The sequence below is a fragment of the Crassostrea angulata genome, chromosome 1 (genome assembly GCF_025612915.1).
Source record: "Crassostrea angulata isolate pt1a10 chromosome 1, ASM2561291v2, whole genome shotgun sequence".
In the NCBI taxonomy this organism is placed as follows: Eukaryota; Metazoa; Mollusca; class Bivalvia; order Ostreida; family Ostreidae; genus Magallana; species Magallana angulata.
In genome coordinates this window covers 55,022,333-55,042,970 of record NC_069111.1, presented here as the reverse complement: position 1 = coordinate 55,042,970, position 20,638 = coordinate 55,022,333, and the positions used below count along the sequence as shown (strand labels likewise).

At 36.0% G+C, this 20,638-nt stretch overlaps 2 protein-coding genes across 7 annotated transcripts; both read left to right on the top strand.

Moving 5' to 3' along the window:
• Positions 1 to 216: 216 nt before the first annotated feature.
• Positions 217 to 2,589, top strand: LOC128189780 (uncharacterized). The gene is made up of 3 exons (XM_052861541.1): positions 217 to 530; positions 1,629 to 1,772; positions 2,004 to 2,589. Exons 1-3 carry the CDS (start codon positions 248 to 250, stop codon positions 2,180 to 2,182), a joined length of 606 nt encoding a protein of 201 aa, XP_052717501.1. The 5' UTR covers positions 217 to 247; the 3' UTR covers positions 2,183 to 2,589.
• Positions 2,590 to 9,415: 6,826 nt separating this feature from the next.
• On the top strand, positions 9,416 to 20,420 carry LOC128166766 (protein FAM167A-like). 6 transcript variants are annotated; one of them, XM_052832157.1, is made up of 3 exons: positions 9,416 to 9,564; positions 15,681 to 16,251; positions 19,627 to 20,420. In XM_052832157.1, the coding sequence occupies exons 2-3, from the start codon at positions 15,892 to 15,894 to the stop codon at positions 19,879 to 19,881; spliced, it is 615 nt and encodes a 204-aa protein (XP_052688117.1). In that variant the 5' UTR covers positions 9,416 to 9,564; positions 15,681 to 15,891; the 3' UTR covers positions 19,882 to 20,420. The 6 variants fall into 6 exon arrangements, with proteins under 6 accessions (XP_052688117.1, XP_052688109.1, XP_052688126.1 ...); XM_052832149.1 differs by having other exon boundaries at positions 9,435 to 9,568; XM_052832166.1 differs by lacking the exon at positions 9,416 to 9,564 and adding an exon at positions 11,269 to 11,417.
• Positions 20,421 to 20,638: the final 218 nt, after the last annotated feature.

The window sequence follows — 20,638 nt, the reverse complement described above, 5'->3', positions numbered from 1 at the left end:
AATTATTATAAAGTGCAAACAAAACAAGAGTTTTATTCATATTTACAGCTTTAGTGATTTCTTGTCAATTCACTGCTTTTCGGTCAAAATTGAGACAATGACTATAGAATAAAGTCGGAAAATCAAAATTCTCTCTCTCTCTCTCTCTTTCTCTCTCTCTCTCTCTCTCTCTCTCTCTCTCTCTCTCTCTCAATAACGTCAGTGGGTTAATGGACTATTCATTGTCTTCATCGATCATACTAACTATATGTCGGTCAGAAATGCGTGGTCTTCTCATCCTTTCGCGGCGCCGCGCCGAGCACCTGTTCATGAATCCCTGACCATGTGTAAAAACGCATCCTGGAGCACAAGGTTGTCGATAGGGGGGATGGCCCTGGGCTTCCTGCTACAGATTATTGGGGTCTCGATGCCTCACTGGTGCGATTCCACGGAGCTTCAGACGAAGCGGAGTAACTTCGGACTCTGGAAGTCGTGTGAGGATATCGGCAGACCAGGGGAGCACGTGCCCATCTGTCAGTTCTCCCTTAACGGTAAGTTACGTAATGACATTAAAGACATTCTTTTTTTTTATTTTCAATTAAGGTGATAAACAATTTTTAATAACAGAGTAAGATTAGGTGACTTAACATTCACCGTATTGTTTTGAATACAGCGATATAATCTTTCCTTGAGCGATGCATGGATAGCTATCTTGGGTCTTGTTTTTCAGTGTGTTGTTCATGGGGTTAGACTGAGGTCAAAATTCACAGACGCGTGTAAAGGGTAGCAGTGAAATGACCCTTGATCATCGGATCAAAAACACAGCCAGTCTCGCCCATGTACAGTACTTATGAGTCTAGGCATAAGTATCATTACATACGTAGTGGGGTACATGTAGATAGAGAGGCGTTGGTACTCGATGAGGAAGGGGTGGGGGGGGGGGGGTCAATGAAAAGTGATAGGGAGATCGGACACATTGGATCCCCCTTTTTGAATAACGCTAGGCAGCTGCAGTTAAATTTTCAGTACAATTAAATACCACATAAGATCTAAATATTCCATGAAGCACACAATTAAGTTAACGACTGCAGCATTCAAAATTACATGTATTTGCTATGGAGACTTGTGAAACATAATTTCTTTACACCGAAAATTCAAGTTTGGGATTGCGTGATAATTAAAAATATTGAACCTAACTGTATATACACGGAATTCGCAAAAACTGTGATTATTTTTTTTTAGAACTAATTGTATGGATATTTAGAGGGCTTAGGCTATATTGAATACATTCGAACTTGTAAAGGAGCGCTATTTATCGCATTCTAAAGTAAAGTTATTTATTGCAACACCTAAAAATTTAAAAACAGAAGCATTTTTCTAAATTTAACAATCTGTAGTTTCTTCAACCTTCGCAGGTATCAATGTTCGTGCATAGATTTATATTTTTGGATAATAGTTTTACCAATACATCTTTTTTTTTATATGTTAATCATTTGATTTCGTGGCTTAACCCAAAAGCGAAATCCATGAAAAACGATGCTTAACAAATAATGAATCACATATAAACTGGTATCGTCGACGTTTTGTACCTGTATTAATAATTTACAGAGGCTTTCAGTTTGACTGTCGTTACCTCGGTTTTTTTTCAGTCCAGATTATCTCTGTCCAGATCCTTGGGGTCCTCGGGGTGCTGGGAACCGTAGCCACACCCTGTCTGGTGCTGGCCGCCATTCTCAAGGTCGAGGACAAATGTAGGACGTCCGTACTGTCCATATTGTCAGCCCTCGGGACAGGTGAGAGAGAGAGAGAGAGAGAGAGAGAGAGAGAGAGAGAGAGAGAGACTGACATACTAAAGAAAAGATGGATAGAGAGAAAAAGGTCTACTTCAACTTAAAATTAAGAAAGTTTAATGTTGGGAACGATTGAATCAATATATATAACAACGAGTATAAATGTTCCTTAAATTTGTCACAAATGAACAACACGTTATACATGTATATACTAGTATGTTACAATCCCGGCAGCTTCTTTCGTCATTATTGGAGTGACCGTCTTTGGATTGGAGGTTCCGGATGAGAACTGGAGGCTGTCCTGGGCGTTCGGACTTTCCGCGGCGGCAGGGGTGGTATACGTGGGCGTGTTTCTGACCTTGACATGGACTGTAATCAGGAGGAGATCAGCGCCCTCATCAGTAGTAGATTGACCTACATCTGTGTACCAGCATGGCGTTTAATTGATTAAGTGTTTCAACTGGAGGATATCAGTAAGACTAACTCCGGAGTTGAGGGTCACTCAATCAATACATTGTATGACAAAGATTCATTAGCATGGGGCAGATCTTGGAATGACGTCGTTTGTCTTACGTCGCTTACGACTTTGGACTCGTCCTATAGTCTAGATTTGATTTATAGTAGTCCTAAGATCTGAACCTTTTGATTCCTGTATGACGAAATTCATATATTACTATTTACACCTAAAAATGTAAAAGTCACCGATCGAGAATTAAACTTTCACCATGAATTTATATGCTCCTAAAGAAAATGCATTGCAAAATTTAACCCCAACAGCGCGTTCAGAAAAATGTTCCGTCACATAACTTGCCGTCACGCTTACACTACATGCCGTCGCACTATTGCTCTATTGCGATTAACTCCACACAATGTACCGTCGCGCTATCACTATTTCGATGTGCGTGTTAGCGCGATTGCCTTTGATGTTACAGCGCGATAGCGTGTTGTGTAGCAGCGCGACAAAAAGTGTTGTGTAAGCCTGCGAAGTTGCATTAGGACGATGGCGTATTGTACATTATGATACGCGAGACAGAGCTGTTATAAATTGCGTTAGCGTTACGGTGTGTTGTACTATGTGTTATTGCGACGGTGTAAGCTTGACGGCTTTCATGTTGTGTTTAATAACAACAAGACGTAGTAGTTTTCCCCATAGCGCTATTGAGCTTCAAGCAAATGAACTTATTCGGCACTATGACATAATTATTGTTGGATGATGTGTTAGTATCATCATAAGATGAAATTCATAGATCACATGCATGTAAGCGAATGTGTAAAAATTATTTTAAGATGAAGTGTAAGAATTGTTTTAAGATGAAATGTAAGATCAAGGGTAAGGATTGTTATGATATGAAGTGTAAGAATTGTAGTACGATGATGTGTAAGGATTATTGTAAAATAAAGTGTTGAGATTTTTATAAGGTGATAGTATAGATTGGTTTACGCTGAAGTGTAAGAATTGTTGTATGATAAAGTGTATTGATTGTAAGGATTATTTTAAGACAAGTTGCTGTCCTTAAAAAAAGGACTACAATACGTGGACCATTTGCATGTGTTTCCAACGAAAACGTGAAAGCCTGTAGATTATCAGAGATTCCACTGACTCTAGCCCTCTGCTTTTAACATTGTATTACGTATACATGTATGAATAGCCCTGACTTTTTATCTCAGAATTTAAAGGATTCATACTTCTAAAAAATTTTGATCTATCTATGAATGAAGTTTGCATGTATAGTATCAGGCATTCGGTGAATTCTACTATTTGCGCACACATTACGATTCGCACTACTTTGTTAACTATGCAGTGACAGCTTTGTGTAAATTAAGAATTTCATATTTTGATGCATTTTTCTTGAGATTCAAACTTTTATAGTGACATAATTAAATGCTTAAAAAAATTAATCGGGAAGTTCTCTAGCCTCGACTACGTTAAGTTACATGTGTATTCGGAAAACAACAAAACATTGCAAATTATGCTACAGTGAGGTCGCCTTTAACGAATCACTAAGTAAATTCGCGTTGATAGTACGTAACCAAGCCCGAGTTAAATTCATAATACAACATTGTTTTATTGTACCATACTTGACTCATAACATCATATATTTCTTTCCCAACAACCAATGATTAAACAAAAATTATCGCTGTATTTTGATGAACGATGTTTTCTCCTTTAGCGGATCATTTTCTCCATTACCGAATCACGTGATTATTTTTTGTTAGGGACAGTGTCGAAATTTTTTTTTGAAGTTTTAATATGCTTTAAAGCATGGATAAGAAACATGGAAAGGCTAATATTTTTTTCATTTTGAGTTAAGTGTTCATTCTATTGAAACCGACAATTCATGAAAAAATAACAATGAATTCAATGGTAAAAAAATGACTGCATGATTTGTAAACTTTGATCATTTAGTTTTAAGTCATTGTAAGTTATCAATATTGTTAATTTTATGAGATACGTGTATATGAACATCTTTTCATGAAATTACAAAGAAATATACAACGGCATGTAAATGGATCGAGAAAAAACCGAAACACAACATGTACGAGGGTTTGCACAAAATGGCATAGACAAGTGACGTTATTCAGTTCATAGAACTCACAGAATGATGAAGTTTGTATCGCAACGGGTTTAAGTTATTTGCATTGAAATTATGTGTCGACATTGATTGTATCAGATTGGGGTTTTATAACATAAATGTACTACATCATAAATTTTTAATGCGGCGCAACGACACTTAAAAAATAAATAAATAAACATATAGAGACTTGAAGAATATCGTGAGGAAAATAACTCGTCGAATAAAAAATTAAAAAAAAAAAAAAAAGAAGAAGAAAAAAATGAATTTAAATTTCTGCATTTTTTTTTTTTTTATTTATTCAAAAAAATTGAGCCATTCCGAATTTTTTAAAGATTTTTTAGCACGTACGTTAGAAAGGTTGAAGTTTGAATATATACACACGGTAACTAATTATAAAAAAGGTTTTAAAAGATCTAGAAGCATATCCAAGGGCGATTTTAAAGTAAACAAATCAAAATACACAAAATTGCCTAGAAATGTGTTTAGGGATTGTATAATTAAGCAACCAAAAAAACCCCAAAAAACAAAAAAACAAAAACAGGACCCAGTATTGACATACAGCAATAAAAAACGAAGAAACCTCCACCGATAGAAATGGAAGAACAAATACCGGGAAGACAGACGTTTTGAATCGGCGATCATTTGTACTATAAAATATTTTAAAACAAATCTAGAATTGTATAGTGAATGACTGAATGTGCTAACTGGATGTGTGTTCAAGGAAAATAAATATTTTCCATGACCTGTACATGTATGGAAACAGCGACCGTTTGTACTTATGAAATATTTTTAAAACAAAAATAAAAAGTATAGTGAATCTGCAAACTGGATCCATGTTCAAGGAAAATAATATTTTTAGGAAATAAACTACTAAGTGACATCGAATACGAATAGCTTTAATTTGTAAGGCATGGGTTTTTAAATCAATAAATATCCGTATTAATACAGGGAATTGGGGAAAACAAAATATGGTTGAAATCATAATCGAATGGAAAAATGTTCTAGAAAATGGGAATGAGATGTGTTTTTAAAATCTTTTATTGTTGTTTCTGGGTTTTTTTTATTGCAGCAGATGTGCAAATAATCGTAGCGGTATCAATTAATTTGGACATAATCCTTCAATGATCCCCGCATCTCGGTGATTCGTTATTGGAACCCTGACTACCCAAAACATTATATCTAATATAATTATTCTCTGATTAAGGAAAGGTTTGACGCTTTCAGTGCTTGTAGACAGATAATTTTATTAAACATCTGTACCAAATATGCTTACATACAATGAGCCGTTCACATCAGAGCTCAACCGAAAAGTGAAAGTAGTCAGCTGCACGCATGCTTTTTGTCTGCGTCTTCAAAAAGCTTGTTCATGTTTGTTTAGAAATTACGACATAAAACGAGATAAAATTTTCTAATTTCATGATAAATTATTAAAACAAGAATAACTCTACATGACAGGATATGTTAAGTTAAGTATTGAACCTTTAATATAAAAATACAGAATTGTTTATCTGAAAGTGATTCGTTAACGGAGACGATTCGTTAAAGGCAACCTCACTGTATTTGATGCATGTTGTAGTTTCGGCATAACATTAACTTATTTCATAATACTGGTAGTTCATATCACATGCCAATCATTTCTTTAAAAGGAATACTTTGTTTCTGTACTGTTTACCGACAACTTTACAATTACAGCGCCTTTGAACTTATATGTGCATATGGCACGTAATTCCGATCCCGATTCAGATAAACGTGTTAGCCTGGTTCCCTGAGCTACCCATTACGCACAGGAACCAAGCTAGCTCATGCGCAGGCTGAATTTTCCCCATTGCATCCGGTTTAACCTCGCTTATATATTTTCTGCGTGGACCTCAGGGTCCACGCAATAAAGTGTAGGGATCATTGTAATATAAAATGTAAAGTTAAATTCATTGTAAGATGAAATGTAAGATTCATTGAAAAATAAACTTTCAGAATCATTTTGATATGAAGTGTAAGAATCATTGAAGGATGAAGTTGCTTGGAATGTTGTAAGTTAAATTGTGAATGTTTTTGTAAAATAATTAAATTTTTGTAGAACGTTGCATGATTATTGTAAAATTGGACTAATAAAAATTAGTGTACAATTAATTATTTTGAAGCATTGTTCAATATATTTGTCAGTCTTATTGTAAGCTGGGTTTGCGCATGATTTTTTCTTCGATTCGATTTACATCGTCAACAAATTAATAGATTAAAGGGACTTGGACACGGTTTGAGATAAAAAAAAAATATTTTTATTTTTTATGTATAAAATGGGTGCGTCTTTTTACCCCAATGAACCCCAATGATACCCCAATGAACCCCAATGATACCCCAATGATACCCCAATGAACCCCAATGATACCCCAATGAACTTTGAAATACCCAAATGATACTAAGTATGTTCATAATTGATACACTTAATAAATTTTATGTAACAACATGTTACACAAATGAAATTTCAACTACGTGCCGTTTTTTCACCGATTGGGCCATATCTTGTAATGGGAAATGATTAGAATTTTTTAAGCTAAAATTTGACTCAAAGATTGTTTGTGACCTGTAATTATGTCCTGATGGGAGCTTTGGTCATTGGTGCTAGTTCAACATAACTTTAAGAAAAAGAGACATATCGATTCTTTTCCATTAGAGAAAGACTTCAGTTTTAATATTTTCATTTGTGAGCTTGCTCGCAGTACGTCTAGTTATTATCAAATGACTATTATTATCAAAGTACATTGTATACATTTATTAAATTATACAAAACATCCCCAATATTAATAACACAATGCACCTTTAACGTGTCGGGTCTAATGATATCTATAGATACTAAGCCAGTAAATTGAATATATACAGCACTGAAAATGGCTAACAACGCGAATTTTCACAATTTCAATTTTTCGTGTCGCTAGCAATTTTTAGTGCTTTATATATGTGCGGACCCATATACGAGAGTTTTTCAGTAATTATTGAGACATTTTCTCTTATTCGTTTAGGAACAAAGATAAGCCCTTGAAATTTCACAAAAATCTAAATAAGGATAGAGTTTATTGATGTGAAAAGTTTTCTGTCTACGGCATGATTAGATCATCCCTAGTTAGCTGTTCAATGTGCCTTGGACCAGTCACCCGGCGCAAGTTCTGCAAATTTTCATTAGGATATCATTTGGTATCATAGGGGTATCATTAGGTGTATTTGGGTATCATTGGGGTAACATTGGGGTTCATTGGGGTATCATTGGGGTTCATTTGGGTATCATTGGGGTTCATTGGGGTATCATTGGGGTTCATTGGGGTAAAAAGACGCACCGGTATAAAATAGTTTACTGGTGTATTTTAAATGATTGACCAACATATTAAATGTTAAAGTCAAGTTACAAGCCAGATACATGCAGAGGTAAGAATTGATTGTTATGTAAACAAAGCTCGAGTCTTATAGTTGTTTACAAAAATGTAATGTATAGAATTACCATTTCTTAGACAAAATGACATGTAAAAACAATTTAAACTAATTCAATATCTTCATAAATACTTTTATCATTAAAAGAAAGATAAATTTGATTGAAACTTATACACCAACACAACATATATGTAAAAATGACAATATTCGAGCTTTGTTTACAAAACAAAGAATTATGAACTCTGTATCTTGCTTATGACTTGATTTTTTACTTTCAAATTTTGACATAGCATTATAAACTTCTATATTTATCAGTATAAACATTGAAAATGGAAAAAATAAAATTTGAAAATTATAAGTCAAATCGTGTCCAAGTCCATTTAATCGTAAAAGTAAGTAAAAGTTACTAAACTATTGTAAGGTATATCGGTACGTTAGATATTCTTCTATGTATGAAAATTTGACCTGCGGTTTGAGTTCGTGATTTTTCTTAGGTGGCTGAAGGTTTCAACCGATCGATAAACTAGTTAGAACTGGATCATGAAGTTTTCAGTCCTGTGAGTAAAGTTATGAATCATAATGGGTTTTCTTAAAATATACATGTAGAGGAGAAAATACTTAGTAAATGTAAATATATCAGTATACACGCGTAGGGTTTGTCGCAGAAAGAAGTATATGGTTTTTAGATATGACCACGTTTAACATTTATTTTTAAGGATTATCATAAAAAATGTTTAAGAATATGTGATTGAACGTGGATATACAGTGTCTTAATCGGAGTTATCCTTCTTTTCATTCCAGAATACAAAGCATATGTGTGTGTGTGTGGGAATGGGGGGGGGGGTCATACTTATCCAAATATCGGAGATAAGAGAGGGAGGACCTCAGTTTCTTAAAAGCGTAAATGGGGGAAAGGGGGTTGTTGGGTCATTACTTTAATACATGTACACTACTTTCTTCCTGAACAGAAAATGTGATGCATGACATATTTTTACCCATGAAATGGAAGAAAGGGACCCTCTCTGTATTGACCCCCGGGGTCAGATACAATTCATTTTATCCAGCGACGGAAGGTTTTAATTAGTTCTGTCGGGTTACATTTAATTCCACTTTTTAAAAAACTATCTGTGAATCATGTTATTTACACATAAATGAGTTGAAAGTAATCATGTCGTATAGATGTAAGCAAAACAGGAAAGGTACTCAAATACTCGGAGTATTTCAAAATGAAAACGTGTCATAGAAAGACGTCCCCATTATCAAGCCAGTGTCAGACTGGTCCAGATGACTGGGCTGTAATGAGGGAGATGTTTGTTTTCTCCTGACCAAACCATCTCTAATACATCCCTCCGACTATCGCACTTAACGACTGTATTGTCCGGACCAAATTGTACGGAGGGTGATTATGAGGGAATTGAATGCGTCCAGCTGTGAGGTGGTGGAACCGTGAATATGTCATATTGATTAGATGGGGAGGGTTATGTCACCCCCTCCACATAAGCTCCTGGTCAGTCACAGGATCAACAACTTAACGAGGCCGACTCACCTGTACGACCCGCCATTGTACTGAGGACACGGGGCAGGTGCGCGTACCGCCGAATCCCGCGGACACTGAGGAGGGAACCGGGCCCACGGACACTGAGGAGGGAACAGGATCCCGCGGACACTGAGGAGGGAACAGGATCCCGCGGACACTGAGGAGGGAACAAGATCCCGCGGACACTGAGGAGGGAACAGGATCCAGCGGACACTGAGGAGGGAATATGTAGGGCTGCTGCAGAGCAAGAAAGGACCTCTGTACAGTGGGTAAACTATTCTTTATAAAATAAGTTATTAAAATGTTTATAAAAAATTCAACCTACCTTTTAAAGTAAACAACAAATGTATTTTATACCCCCCCCTTTTTTTTTCATCCGAATAGTCCTTTCTTGAATCAAAGTTTTATTATCCATTTTATATTCATAAGACATTGATTCTTTATTTCAAACAATTGACACTTAGTTTTGTTAATGAGATAATTTACACAAACTGTTCATCAGGTGACGCATGACCCTAGCAAGTAGCCATGCATTGCCAAGTCCGTAGAGGGATGCAGGGGGGGGGGGGGGGGTACGGTCCCTACATTTGTCGTGTCAGTCAGCGTAGAAGACTGTATTCATTGCACGTTTACGATTCATTTGTCGTGATCTGTTGGAGTGAAGAGGTCCAAGAGGAGACCGCTCATCGGTCAGACAGTAATCCTGTGTCGTGCACCAGATTAAATTGTCTCACACGAGAGAAGTACACGTGTCATGGCTCTCAGATTGGCGGCTTTATTCGAGGAACTGAATATAATCCCCTGATTAGTCATGCTTATTCTGTTCCCCCGGTATTACAAACTTCGTACTTGTCATCAATTAAGGATTCTTGTGAACTGATGGGAGTTCTTATCATGATATATATTGAAGTTTACACGTAAAAGACGTCGTAACCCACTTAATTTACCATTATTAAATCTCTGGGTACTTGGAAAATAATGATTGATATGCAAAAGTTATTATTGTAATTTTCATTGGCACTCCTCATCATTTGTAATAAGAAGAAAAAATTATTTCATATTTGCTACAAAATTGGTAGCATAGAGGGCATATATATATTTTCAGTTTTAAAAGAAGTTCTCATTGAAACTACATTAAATGATTTCGAATACATTTGTTGATTCATTCGATCCCGTGATTTATGAGCATAACTCAGATCTACTTTTTTCGTTATTTCAGGGATAAAATGCAAAATATTTATTCTTTTTTATGTCCTACACCGAAGTTTTACGTCTGATCAAATTGTAATTAAGGCTAATAAACTGGCGTTGGACCAAGTGAAGATCTCGAGCGACAATAGAGGTGTATTGTTATCCGTCTGAGGAAAATATTTGTCCTCTCTTGGTCACTTGACCCAGAAACCTCTGCTGAAGAGAGAGAGAGAGAGAGAGAGAGAGAGAGAGAGAGAGAGAGAGAGAGAGAGAGAGAGAGAGAGAGAGATTAAAAATTGTTGTGCTTAATGCATGCTGTTAAAATAGAAATTTCAAATTGAAATGTGATTACTATTTATCGTTTAGATCGACAATTATAAACCACTTAATGGTATGTTTTAGTCCATAGTATCTTCACCGATATGCCTCTAGACATGCATGTATATTGAATGTTTATAATTAATTGAACCGTGTATAAGACTCAATGCCTCTAGGGATTTAAACATTGATACTCATCAAAGACTAAGTCCGATATGGATATCATATTTTATTTCCTGTTTTCCTCTCAGACAAATGTAATAAACAAGGTGACAGATTAGATTAATACAATGTCTCTGTGATTCTTTTATTTCGACACATTTCAAAACAAAAACCGCAAAGATTTCACTGGATTGATTTTCAGACTTAACAAGTTTATACAAACAACATAAAGGCAACACGACACTTTATTGTTTATAACTATCTACACAATTTTAGTTTGAACTTTATTTAACCCCCACTCACCAAAAACAAAAAGACAACGGATATGTCGGATATAAAGAAGTCTGTTGGTGGGTAGGATTGCGTTACACTGGGATGTAAAGGTGTGGACAAGGCTCATTATTATTACTGTAACCCTAGTCATCATCTCAACTCCGTCCTCTGAAGGTAACCTTAATTCTATCGATTTGCGTCAAAAATCATCATTAAAAAGGGATTTTACAAGGTTTTACCAAAATATGTAACCCTTTTTACATCTTATTAATAAAGTTTGAACTATTTCTATATTTTAACTGTCGAGGAAGTACACTGGTATACTTGTTAATACGTACAAGTGAATATGTATGTACATACATGTACAAACAGGGGGCCTGATCTGACTGTTGATTAAAAGTTGCGAATATTCATGAATAAAGAAACATGGGGTATTTAGATTGAAGCAATGTCGATTTGGTGCCTGTGTCGTAGAAATCCATTTTTGTGTGAACGAGCGTTTTCTTCGCGAGTCAAAGGTCGAAGGCTCGAATCTTTTGTCTAGCCATTATCTCAAAATAAAAGAAGTCGGCCAATAAATGGATTTTAAAACGTAAACTATCAGCTGTTTCGTAAAAATAAAGTACCGGTAGTTTCAAGCTACAATTCATTCATTCTCATTCTTCAATTCGTTCATTCCTGTCGCAACATTTAGAAACTAGAAACAATTCAAACCCTGCTTTGATGGCATCATTTTATCCTCCGTTCAACTGACTTTTTTCTCACATCCTTCTTAAGGACAGAACAAATAGACAGGTTACGCAAAATCTGAAAAGATAAGTCAATATATCTTATTCTCAGCAATGATAAAAAGATTGTGTAAATATTAATCTCAGTTATTAAAAAGATTGATGGGGAGTTGTCTCCCTTGATTTAATCCTCCTCGTTAGATCGTTGACAGCTATTTCGTGAGATTTTAAATAATATGTAAGTAATTTTGTTTTACTCGCAGTAAATCGGATGTTAAAGGGGTTGTTGTGTAGTCATATCCAGGATACAGCCACTTGTCTCCCCCGTTACAATAGCCCAGGAGAGGCTCGAGAATAAAAGTACCTCCTTCAACAGGAGAGTATTCTGTTCGTGGTGTAGATCCTTACGTAATAGAAGACAATTTATAATCAATATGCTGTCATAAATCTACCCTGTTTGTGGAAGGTTGTCATTGTTTAAGGGTTTTAGATTTGCCGTGCACACCTGGTCTGATAGGGGGCCTCGCGTGTGTTCAGGTGATAGATGTTGATAAAATTGGTTTGATCAGTCCATGTTTTTCCTGGTTGACTGATGTGTTTGATTGTTTGGTCTCAATACCTTTTATTGTTTTTTGACAAAACAGAACAACAAGGTAAAATTTAAGGTACTAAACAAAATTCTTCCGTCGTCAGCAAGAATATCACTTCAAACACGATCGCTCGTTTACATGTATGATTACACAATTACCGTAGAAATATGATACACTACAGATCCTGCAAATATACATCCAGTTAAAGCACATTGGTTAAATAAAATAAAACCATCAAAAAGCTAGAAATCAAAGAACTGCTAAAAACATCAAGAAACGACGAGCTTCTCTGATTTGAAGAGTATACTAGTTAATATCCGTTTAGTAATTGTGTTCAGTTTGGCGAGCGGCTATTTTTGTTATCTTGTATCATGACTTGGTCAACACGACAAACTGACTGTGTTAATTCGAGAAACTGTACTTCACATGCATATTGATTTAATTGTCTAATTCTCAAGTGATGAGCTACAGTTCTACAGATACTGATATAATATCATGGAGAAGGTCTTATATCTTATTTTGGTCCTTCTTATTTTATTCCTTCTTAATCTGATTATAAAAGTCATGTGTGGGGTTACTTTATGATTAAATGGGTTTTATGCGAAATACGTTGTTTAAATCTGTATTAATACGCTTAGCATCTACTTGTGACCCGGCCAGGAATACTCTCGTGTTATGTAATCCACCCAAGTCGGAACCTCTTGAACGAATTTAATATTTTTAATATTAAACATGGCCACAATGGATACAGATATGGCTAATACCCCTGAAGTACCTGGTATTTGTGGAGCAGGTGTTAAAACCACTTAATTTTTGGGCTCTACTAATTTGTCCAGGACTTGACATTCATATTAAGAACTATTTTCTGGTAGGTTAGATCAATACGGGTGACTGGAGAATTTATTCTGTCGGTAAAGTATATATTTATCTCTTACTGTATCTGCATATAAACTGTATATAAGACAAAGTGTTTACATTGTATGACGCATAAAAGTTTATAAATGCATGTAATTTTCGACGTATTTATATTACTTCTTGGTCTAATATATTACAGGTATTCCTAAATTAACTTTAAAAAAGCCTTTCATTCAATAGTTTACAATTCATATTGTGCATCAATTTTTATTTGTGATCATTACAAGTAATTTGTGGGAGACAGAAAAATCGCAAAGTCAGAGTTTAGAAGAAAAAAATCCTTTAACCACAATGTATGTTTTATTGCACAGCTTTTTAATGGTGTTACGTAGCAACGCCTCGTCGTGATTTCCATGCTTTTATTCTTCCTCGTCGCTCTATTATCACAAAAAGCCGACACCTTGCGAGAAACTAATACATCTATAAACTGACATTAGTATTTTTTATTCTCCGAATGCACCAGCATGTTAAAATCAAACGCTGTCTGAGTAGCGTCGTAAACCGCTTGCATCAGACAGAAGAGCTACTTGATCTCCGGGGCCTATCTGAGTAAACGCTCTACTCTAGGTCGTGGGCTCGCACTAAATGCTTGACACACAGATCGATTGTGACGTCATCAGGTATCGGGCCAGTGTCTGTCACCGTCGCATATCTACCATACAAGGATGGCGTTGGAGGGAGTTTGTCCGTGTGTCTGTTCTATTTAGCTCAATATGATTTTCCGTAAACATTGCTGACATGTTTATGAAAATGTGTGGATTTGTCAGGTTTTCAGTAACATATTTATTTTATGTTCATATCGTTGGATGATTTTGCGGACTGTATGGGTAAGTTAAATTTATATTGATGACAGTCACGGGTAAACAAGAACTGTCTATACATTTCCAATCTCTATTTTAATTTGTATCGTGATTTAACATCGAGAACAAGTTTAAACTTTTTTTTATCAAACCTTCAAACTCCCGAGGCTTTTAATGTAAAACAAAATAAATGGAATTATGAAAATGTTGGTCTTTTTTATAAATAATAAAATATGTACCAAGTAGAGTAGTGAAGAGATGTTGACAAACAAGGACAGGATATGTGGTGCGGCAAAGTTCCCGACACCGGGTGTCTACTTCTACTTGAGCTATTTATAGACCTTTCTACGCAAGTACTGTGCATGTCCACTCGATAACGTGATGAAAAAATCCTTTTACATTTTTCAATTTCATAAAGATTGTGAACATTCGATTGACAATTAAAAAAAGGACAGTAACAAGACACTGTGGTGGATGCGTTCGCTGAATATCTCTCTCTCTCTCTCTCTCTCTCTCTCTCTCTCTCTCTCTAATGAAACACGTATAAAATATCAGAACTTCTCGTCCCTGGGGTACATGTACTTATTATGCCCGCTTTGTGTACTTACACCACAATGTATCTTCTTTAAAAGGAGCAAAAAATGTGACATCATCTATACATAGCCGGATTAGAATAAATGATCTATGCCCATACCTTCTAATCTTCTCTATAAATGTTGAACATTATTCTTCTCAAAAATGAGTTATAAATGACAATCCCTTGGAATTGATTTCATCAAACAGAGTAGAGAACGGTGGTGTGTGTCCGATCTGGCGAGTCAGGCATTGGTCTACTTCGTTCTCTTTGTGTTGTGGGGTCGAATGAAGCAATCAATTAGACTTTAAGCATTTTAAATTAACTCCGCCATACATTAATATCTTTAAACGTTGCATGGATTGAAAATAAATTGCAAGGAAAATCCCCTGGCATCGCATAACTTCATAGAATTTTTCTATTGAACTAATACCGTTTTTTATGCAAAGTTGTTTCATTATTTCATTTAAAAAGTCACCAGAGAAAAAAAAAAAGGAAACACCTTGTCACCGAACTAAATTATACCCAACAACCGAACATTAAACAAACCTTTGTAGACAGCTGTATATTACTTTGGTATTCTGGTAGATTAGATTTTAAGGCAGATAATTGAATCTTGGATCGCAGTGAAAGGCTTGGGGAGTTCCGGTGCGTTCCGTTTGATAAAAAGTCCGTCGAGTGAGTGACCGGATATGGTAATATTAGGATATATTTCCATTATGTCCGATGCTTGCGATAAACATCTGATTTGAAATCTAAATGCTAATTTAGCCATATTTTGTTGAGTATTTTCATCGTTTATCTGTAGTTTTTTGTACTTGTTTTTACAGGTGCCAATTTGGTGATGCGACTCTGACGTGGAGCACGTAACGCCCGCCAGTATCTGTTGGTATCGCTCTCTTCAGACGCTATGTTCACCAGCGAGTGAAATAACCATTCGGCATAGCAGTGTGCTTTGGAGAGATTTTCCTGTATGAGATATCATTGTTTTTCTAGTTTTGAAATTAAAGTGAAATGCGTTGACTATAAGCGCTCACAACGATGTCAAAAATTAAGGAGGCTCGACGGCCCACTTTGGCTGTTATAGAGGAAAACGCACTTCCGGAAATATATGTGACTCCAGAAAAGGAAACGGAGACCCCACGAAAACTTTTAGATGAAAATGATAATGTGTATTCTCATCTAAATCTCCTTAAAGAAAAGACTGCCAAATTAAATCTTAGCACGCGACGGCCAAGTTACGTCACGTGGAGAAACGAGTGCATAGTGGACTCAGGGAGAGGAATTAAGGCAAGACTGCCGAGTGTAAGGGGAGAAGACTCTGTTAATGGGAACGAACTAACTCTCGATAAGCGAATAGACAATATTGATGGTGCTCTGGCTTGGATTAAGCAGGAACTTGTAAGTACAAGGCAATCTCGTCCCTGCTTTTTGAATGCAAATGAATTCAGATCGAAGTGGACAAAAGTTTGTTTCTTACATGTATTGTAATTCTAATTACTACAGTAGGTCCCCAAACCGCCCCGAACTGACCCCCTCACCCCAACACAGACCTTACCCACCCCTTGATTCAATTTTTGAGTTTAGTTTATCAGATCGCGAGTTCCTCTGTTCCCTTGATATTTAGTGCATGGAGTTTTGAGAATTTTAATCTTATATGTTGTATTTGAGTTTTGAGGAATGTCGACATGTTAATATTTGGTTTCGTGTTGGAATCGGACTTTTGGTCGGTGTGAGTGTGGGGAACCCAGAACTGGGTGTGAAGAGTGTCATTTATAACCATCAATATAGTTACCTGTTGTCGTATATTGAACAAAGAAGAAAGCAAATTAAGGGGAAATCATGTTCAGGTCAAAATGATAGGGCATATAAAAGCTAAAATAAAAAACCAAAATTATTCACAATTTCTAAAGTTACGGAAGTTTAAAACTTATTCATCAACTCGTTGTGAGCATTTTCCAGCTAACTTTATTTTTTACAATTTATATATGCCATGCACTTCCTATTCTGTGTACCGTTATATTAAAAAAAAACTTTTAAGAAAAGTTATCAGTATATAGTTTGTACCCAGTTTTCCTTTATTTGACATCTATTTTTTTATATGAACAATGTAATAATTCCATTACATTATGAACAGAGTGTCAGTATACAGTTTATTCCTGCAAAGTTTGTACTCTTTTTTATGAAATTACGAGGGGAAAAAAACAATTCACCATTCATATATGTATATATTTTTAATTTGAGTCTTTTATGAGTGACCATAGTGTTATTTTTTAATTTATATCTGTAATTTTGCTGATTACGATCAAAAGATGCAGATGTCTCTCAATACAAATTCCAAACCAACAGCATCAAGAAAATCAATTTTTTCCTACCTCGGGGAGCTTTAAATTCTTGATGCTGCAACGATGCAGACGAGGTTTGTTAACGTCTGAAGAGACTCCAATAATTTCAAATTTGTTGCCACTTCATCCAGTATATTTTTATCTTTCTTGCTTTCTTGTACATTTATTTCTTAGCACATCGATAAGTGATCGCTGAATTTGTCAGACAAAAACAGATAATGGCTATTATTTTATCCCTATAATAATAACAACTCATAAAACAGGCATTATCGGAATTTATGGATATTGCATAATTCTGAGGAAAAGTTCTTGTCTCACTTTCTCCATTTTGCACCAGACATGTCCTGGTTCCCGGCTTCAATCACACCCCCCCCCTCTTTTTTTGACTGTTTATCCTTACTGCTATCGTTTTCCTTGACTTCGAATTACCTCGCCCATTTTCTCACCTGGAAGTTGATTGAATACTTTGTATCGACAGATAAAAGCGCTATCAATCATTCAAAGAGTCTGTAAGAGTTCCTCCTGTTGGAATCTTTCCTATTTGGCTAGGCCAACAGAAACTTATTTCTGTTATGTTTCAAGCTTTTAACCTGACTGTATCTTTATATCGTAAACGGTAGTGACACTCAACTTATGGAAATTTAGACTGTCCGCCCCTTTACTTTACATATCCCTGTTCTGCCGTGCGCCCCGTCTAGAATCATTCAATTCACCCCCTCCCTAAGGTGTATGCACATTCTTGATTAATTCAATTTAAACAGTGTTCGTTTGCAATTAACAGTTTACACATTTAAATTACAAATTAACATCTCCAAATACAATCAAGTCATGCCGCTGTCCGTTGTATTAGTTGATCTACCAGTACTACAGTATATGGACATGTGGTGGTAAGCATTCAGGCGATGGGCGTTGTCCCCGGTCCAATGTCATCCCTCCGACAGCTGACTGATCAAGGCTGCTGATTTAAGTGCGCCCGTCAATTTTGACCTCAGGTTTATTCCGTATTTATAAGTGTTCACTGTACATTACATTTATTTCTTTGTGTGAAATGTAAATTATAGATTTACCTTTGTCAATACCAAGGGCGGCGACCTATGCGCTCCGAGACTTGTGTATTCGCATCTCCCCCGGCGATTTATACGTCCCATTCCGTTTAAACGATGTGTAAAATTATGTATATGGTATTTGAAAACACGAATAAACAGGTTATTTTTCGCTATATTTTTATATTCAATAAAATAAACACTTAAGAGTGCGCGGTGACTGCTATCTTCTCTCTGCGTCCTGATTCCCAGTGAATACATTCACCGACTCGCGAGGGATCGCAGGAATTTGTTTACCGTCAGGAATAAAAGAAAACCCGGTTACTATTTGCAGCATTCAGATGGCATAATATCAAATTCCACGACAGGGATGATGCATTAGTGTCCTTTTTGTAAACTTTCGAAGTTTTTTGTCCCAAGAAGTCGTCTCCAAAATTCAAGAGTTTTGGCATGAACAGAATTTTGATAAATGGTTATCTGTACGTAGAGAAGGAATTCCATTCAGGAAGGGTCGATAGAGTTTTAGCCTTGGAATTCTTATTTGTCATTTAATCCCAATCTTTTTTACGCTCAATTTAAATTTGCAGAATGTCCTTTCAATTATTTTTTATATTGTCCAAAAAAAGTAAAAGAAACTAGATCACTAGTCATATCACTGATACTATAAGGGAAAGAAGATAACTGCTTTATAACTAGGATGATAACAACTCTTATCATCAGTACAAAGTATATGTAACAAACAAGCATTTAATAATTCATGATTCCAAAGACTGGTTATGTTTGGTTAATCAAATAGCATCATTTTATTCACTGATCCGATGAGGGTTTGTTTTTTATGATTGGCTGATCTTTCCACCTATTTGGGTGTTAAACAACATTTTTCTAGAGCTGTTTGGTACGTATTTGGTGCTGTGACCAGAATAATTAATTACTCCGCAAGTGTGTTTGTATTTCACAGATTTTGATAGATATTGTATCGTATACATTGAAGCACGGGGGGGGGGGGGGGGGGGGGGGGGCGCAGAGGGGCCTTTTTTACGCAGCAAAGGTTTTTTTTTTTATTTACATACAAAAAACTGAATTAACATGCAGCTGGTTACACCCCCCCCCCCCCCCACTTTTACGGGACCATGTAAAAAAATTGAAAATAAGGAAATAACCCTCCCCCCACAGATTAGAATTTTCAGTATTTTGTAAAGTACCCCCCCCCCCCTCCCCTTTTTCCTTTTTTTTTTTTTGCTTGTCAAGATTTTCAAGATTTTTTTTTTGGATGAGCCTGCCCCCCCCCCCCCCCTCCACTTTCAAAAACGATGCTACGTGCCTCTACATTAAATTCTTTTATTTTCGACAATCTATTTCGTTTTAACGGCTTGTCCTTGTCTTTTCAGCTAGCGATGCGCACGCAGGACCAGGATATAGCCAGGAAGCTGCTTTCATTACGTCAGGAGATGAACGCGCTGAGGCTCCAGTGGAGCTGTGACGAACACAAGGAGATGCTGGAGGAGGCTCAATGTGACCTTGAGGAAATGCACGAGCTACAGGACATCTGTGACACGCCTCTAGACAGTGTTCAGCCCCACCAACTCAAACAAATAGGGGTCACCAAAATGAACCTCAACACAAGGAGATTCTCTATTCTATAACCGGTCCTTTTATAATTTATCTTTCAATAGTGCTGTGTTTTCCGTCTTCATCGAATCACGGTTGGAAATGAACATATGTCGAGTAAACATAAACGTCCTTTTCAATTGGTCCCATTCTCATTACGAATGGATCCCGTTAGGTCTTTTACTCTGCGTCAACCTTTTTGGTAGAACCTCTCGTTTTGCAGTCCGTAGTCTATACTGAGTCCTTTCAGACATCGGAGACGAAAAGTTGACCTTGACATTTCCGTCATGGTATGACCTTGAACCTATCAGATCTCTTTGAAAAACGTTATACGATATTATTTTTATATTTTGTTATGTTCTTTTTACCCAATATCTAGGTGTCTTCCCACTTAGCCAACATTTTGAAGAAATACAGGTAAAATACAGGTATATGTGTTGTCTAAGTGGGAATGGGGTGCAGGTGGAGAACAAAAGAATTTAATTACAGGTAAGCTATAGTCTGTTTTCAGATGAAAGTAGGAGAAATAATATTTATTTGTTAGCCTACAGAAGAATACATATAAATTGAGCTTCTGTCCCGTACTTTATTTAATTTAATTAATTCAGATGAAAATGTTAATTTTTAAAAATGAATTGTTACATATTCCCCTATAATTAATGCCCTTAATTAGGGTACAAATATCATGGTTTGTCTATATATTTTCATCATAAATTGAGATAATTATATAAGCTGACTTAACTTAAACTTTGCATTGTAAAAATTTTGTAATTATATGAATCACGTTTGAAA

Bases quoted from the DNA above. Each gene is read 5' to 3' on its own strand.
- LOC128189780 (XM_052861541.1), top strand. From the start codon at position 248: ATGTCGGTCAGAAATGCGTGGTCTTCTCATCCTTTCGCGGCGCCGCGC. The intron at 531-1,628 runs GTAAGTTACGTA...GTTTTTTTTCAG, and splicing joins CTGTCAGTTCTCCCTTAACG to TCCAGATTATCTCTGTCCAG. The intron at 1,773-2,003 runs GTGAGAGAGAGA...CAATCCCGGCAG, and splicing joins ATTGTCAGCCCTCGGGACAG to CTTCTTTCGTCATTATTGGA.
- LOC128166766 (XM_052832157.1), top strand. From the start codon at position 15,892: ATGTCAAAAATTAAGGAGGCTCGACGGCCCACTTTGGCTGTTATAGAG. The intron at 16,252-19,626 runs GTAAGTACAAGG...TTGTCTTTTCAG, and splicing joins CTTGGATTAAGCAGGAACTT to CTAGCGATGCGCACGCAGGA.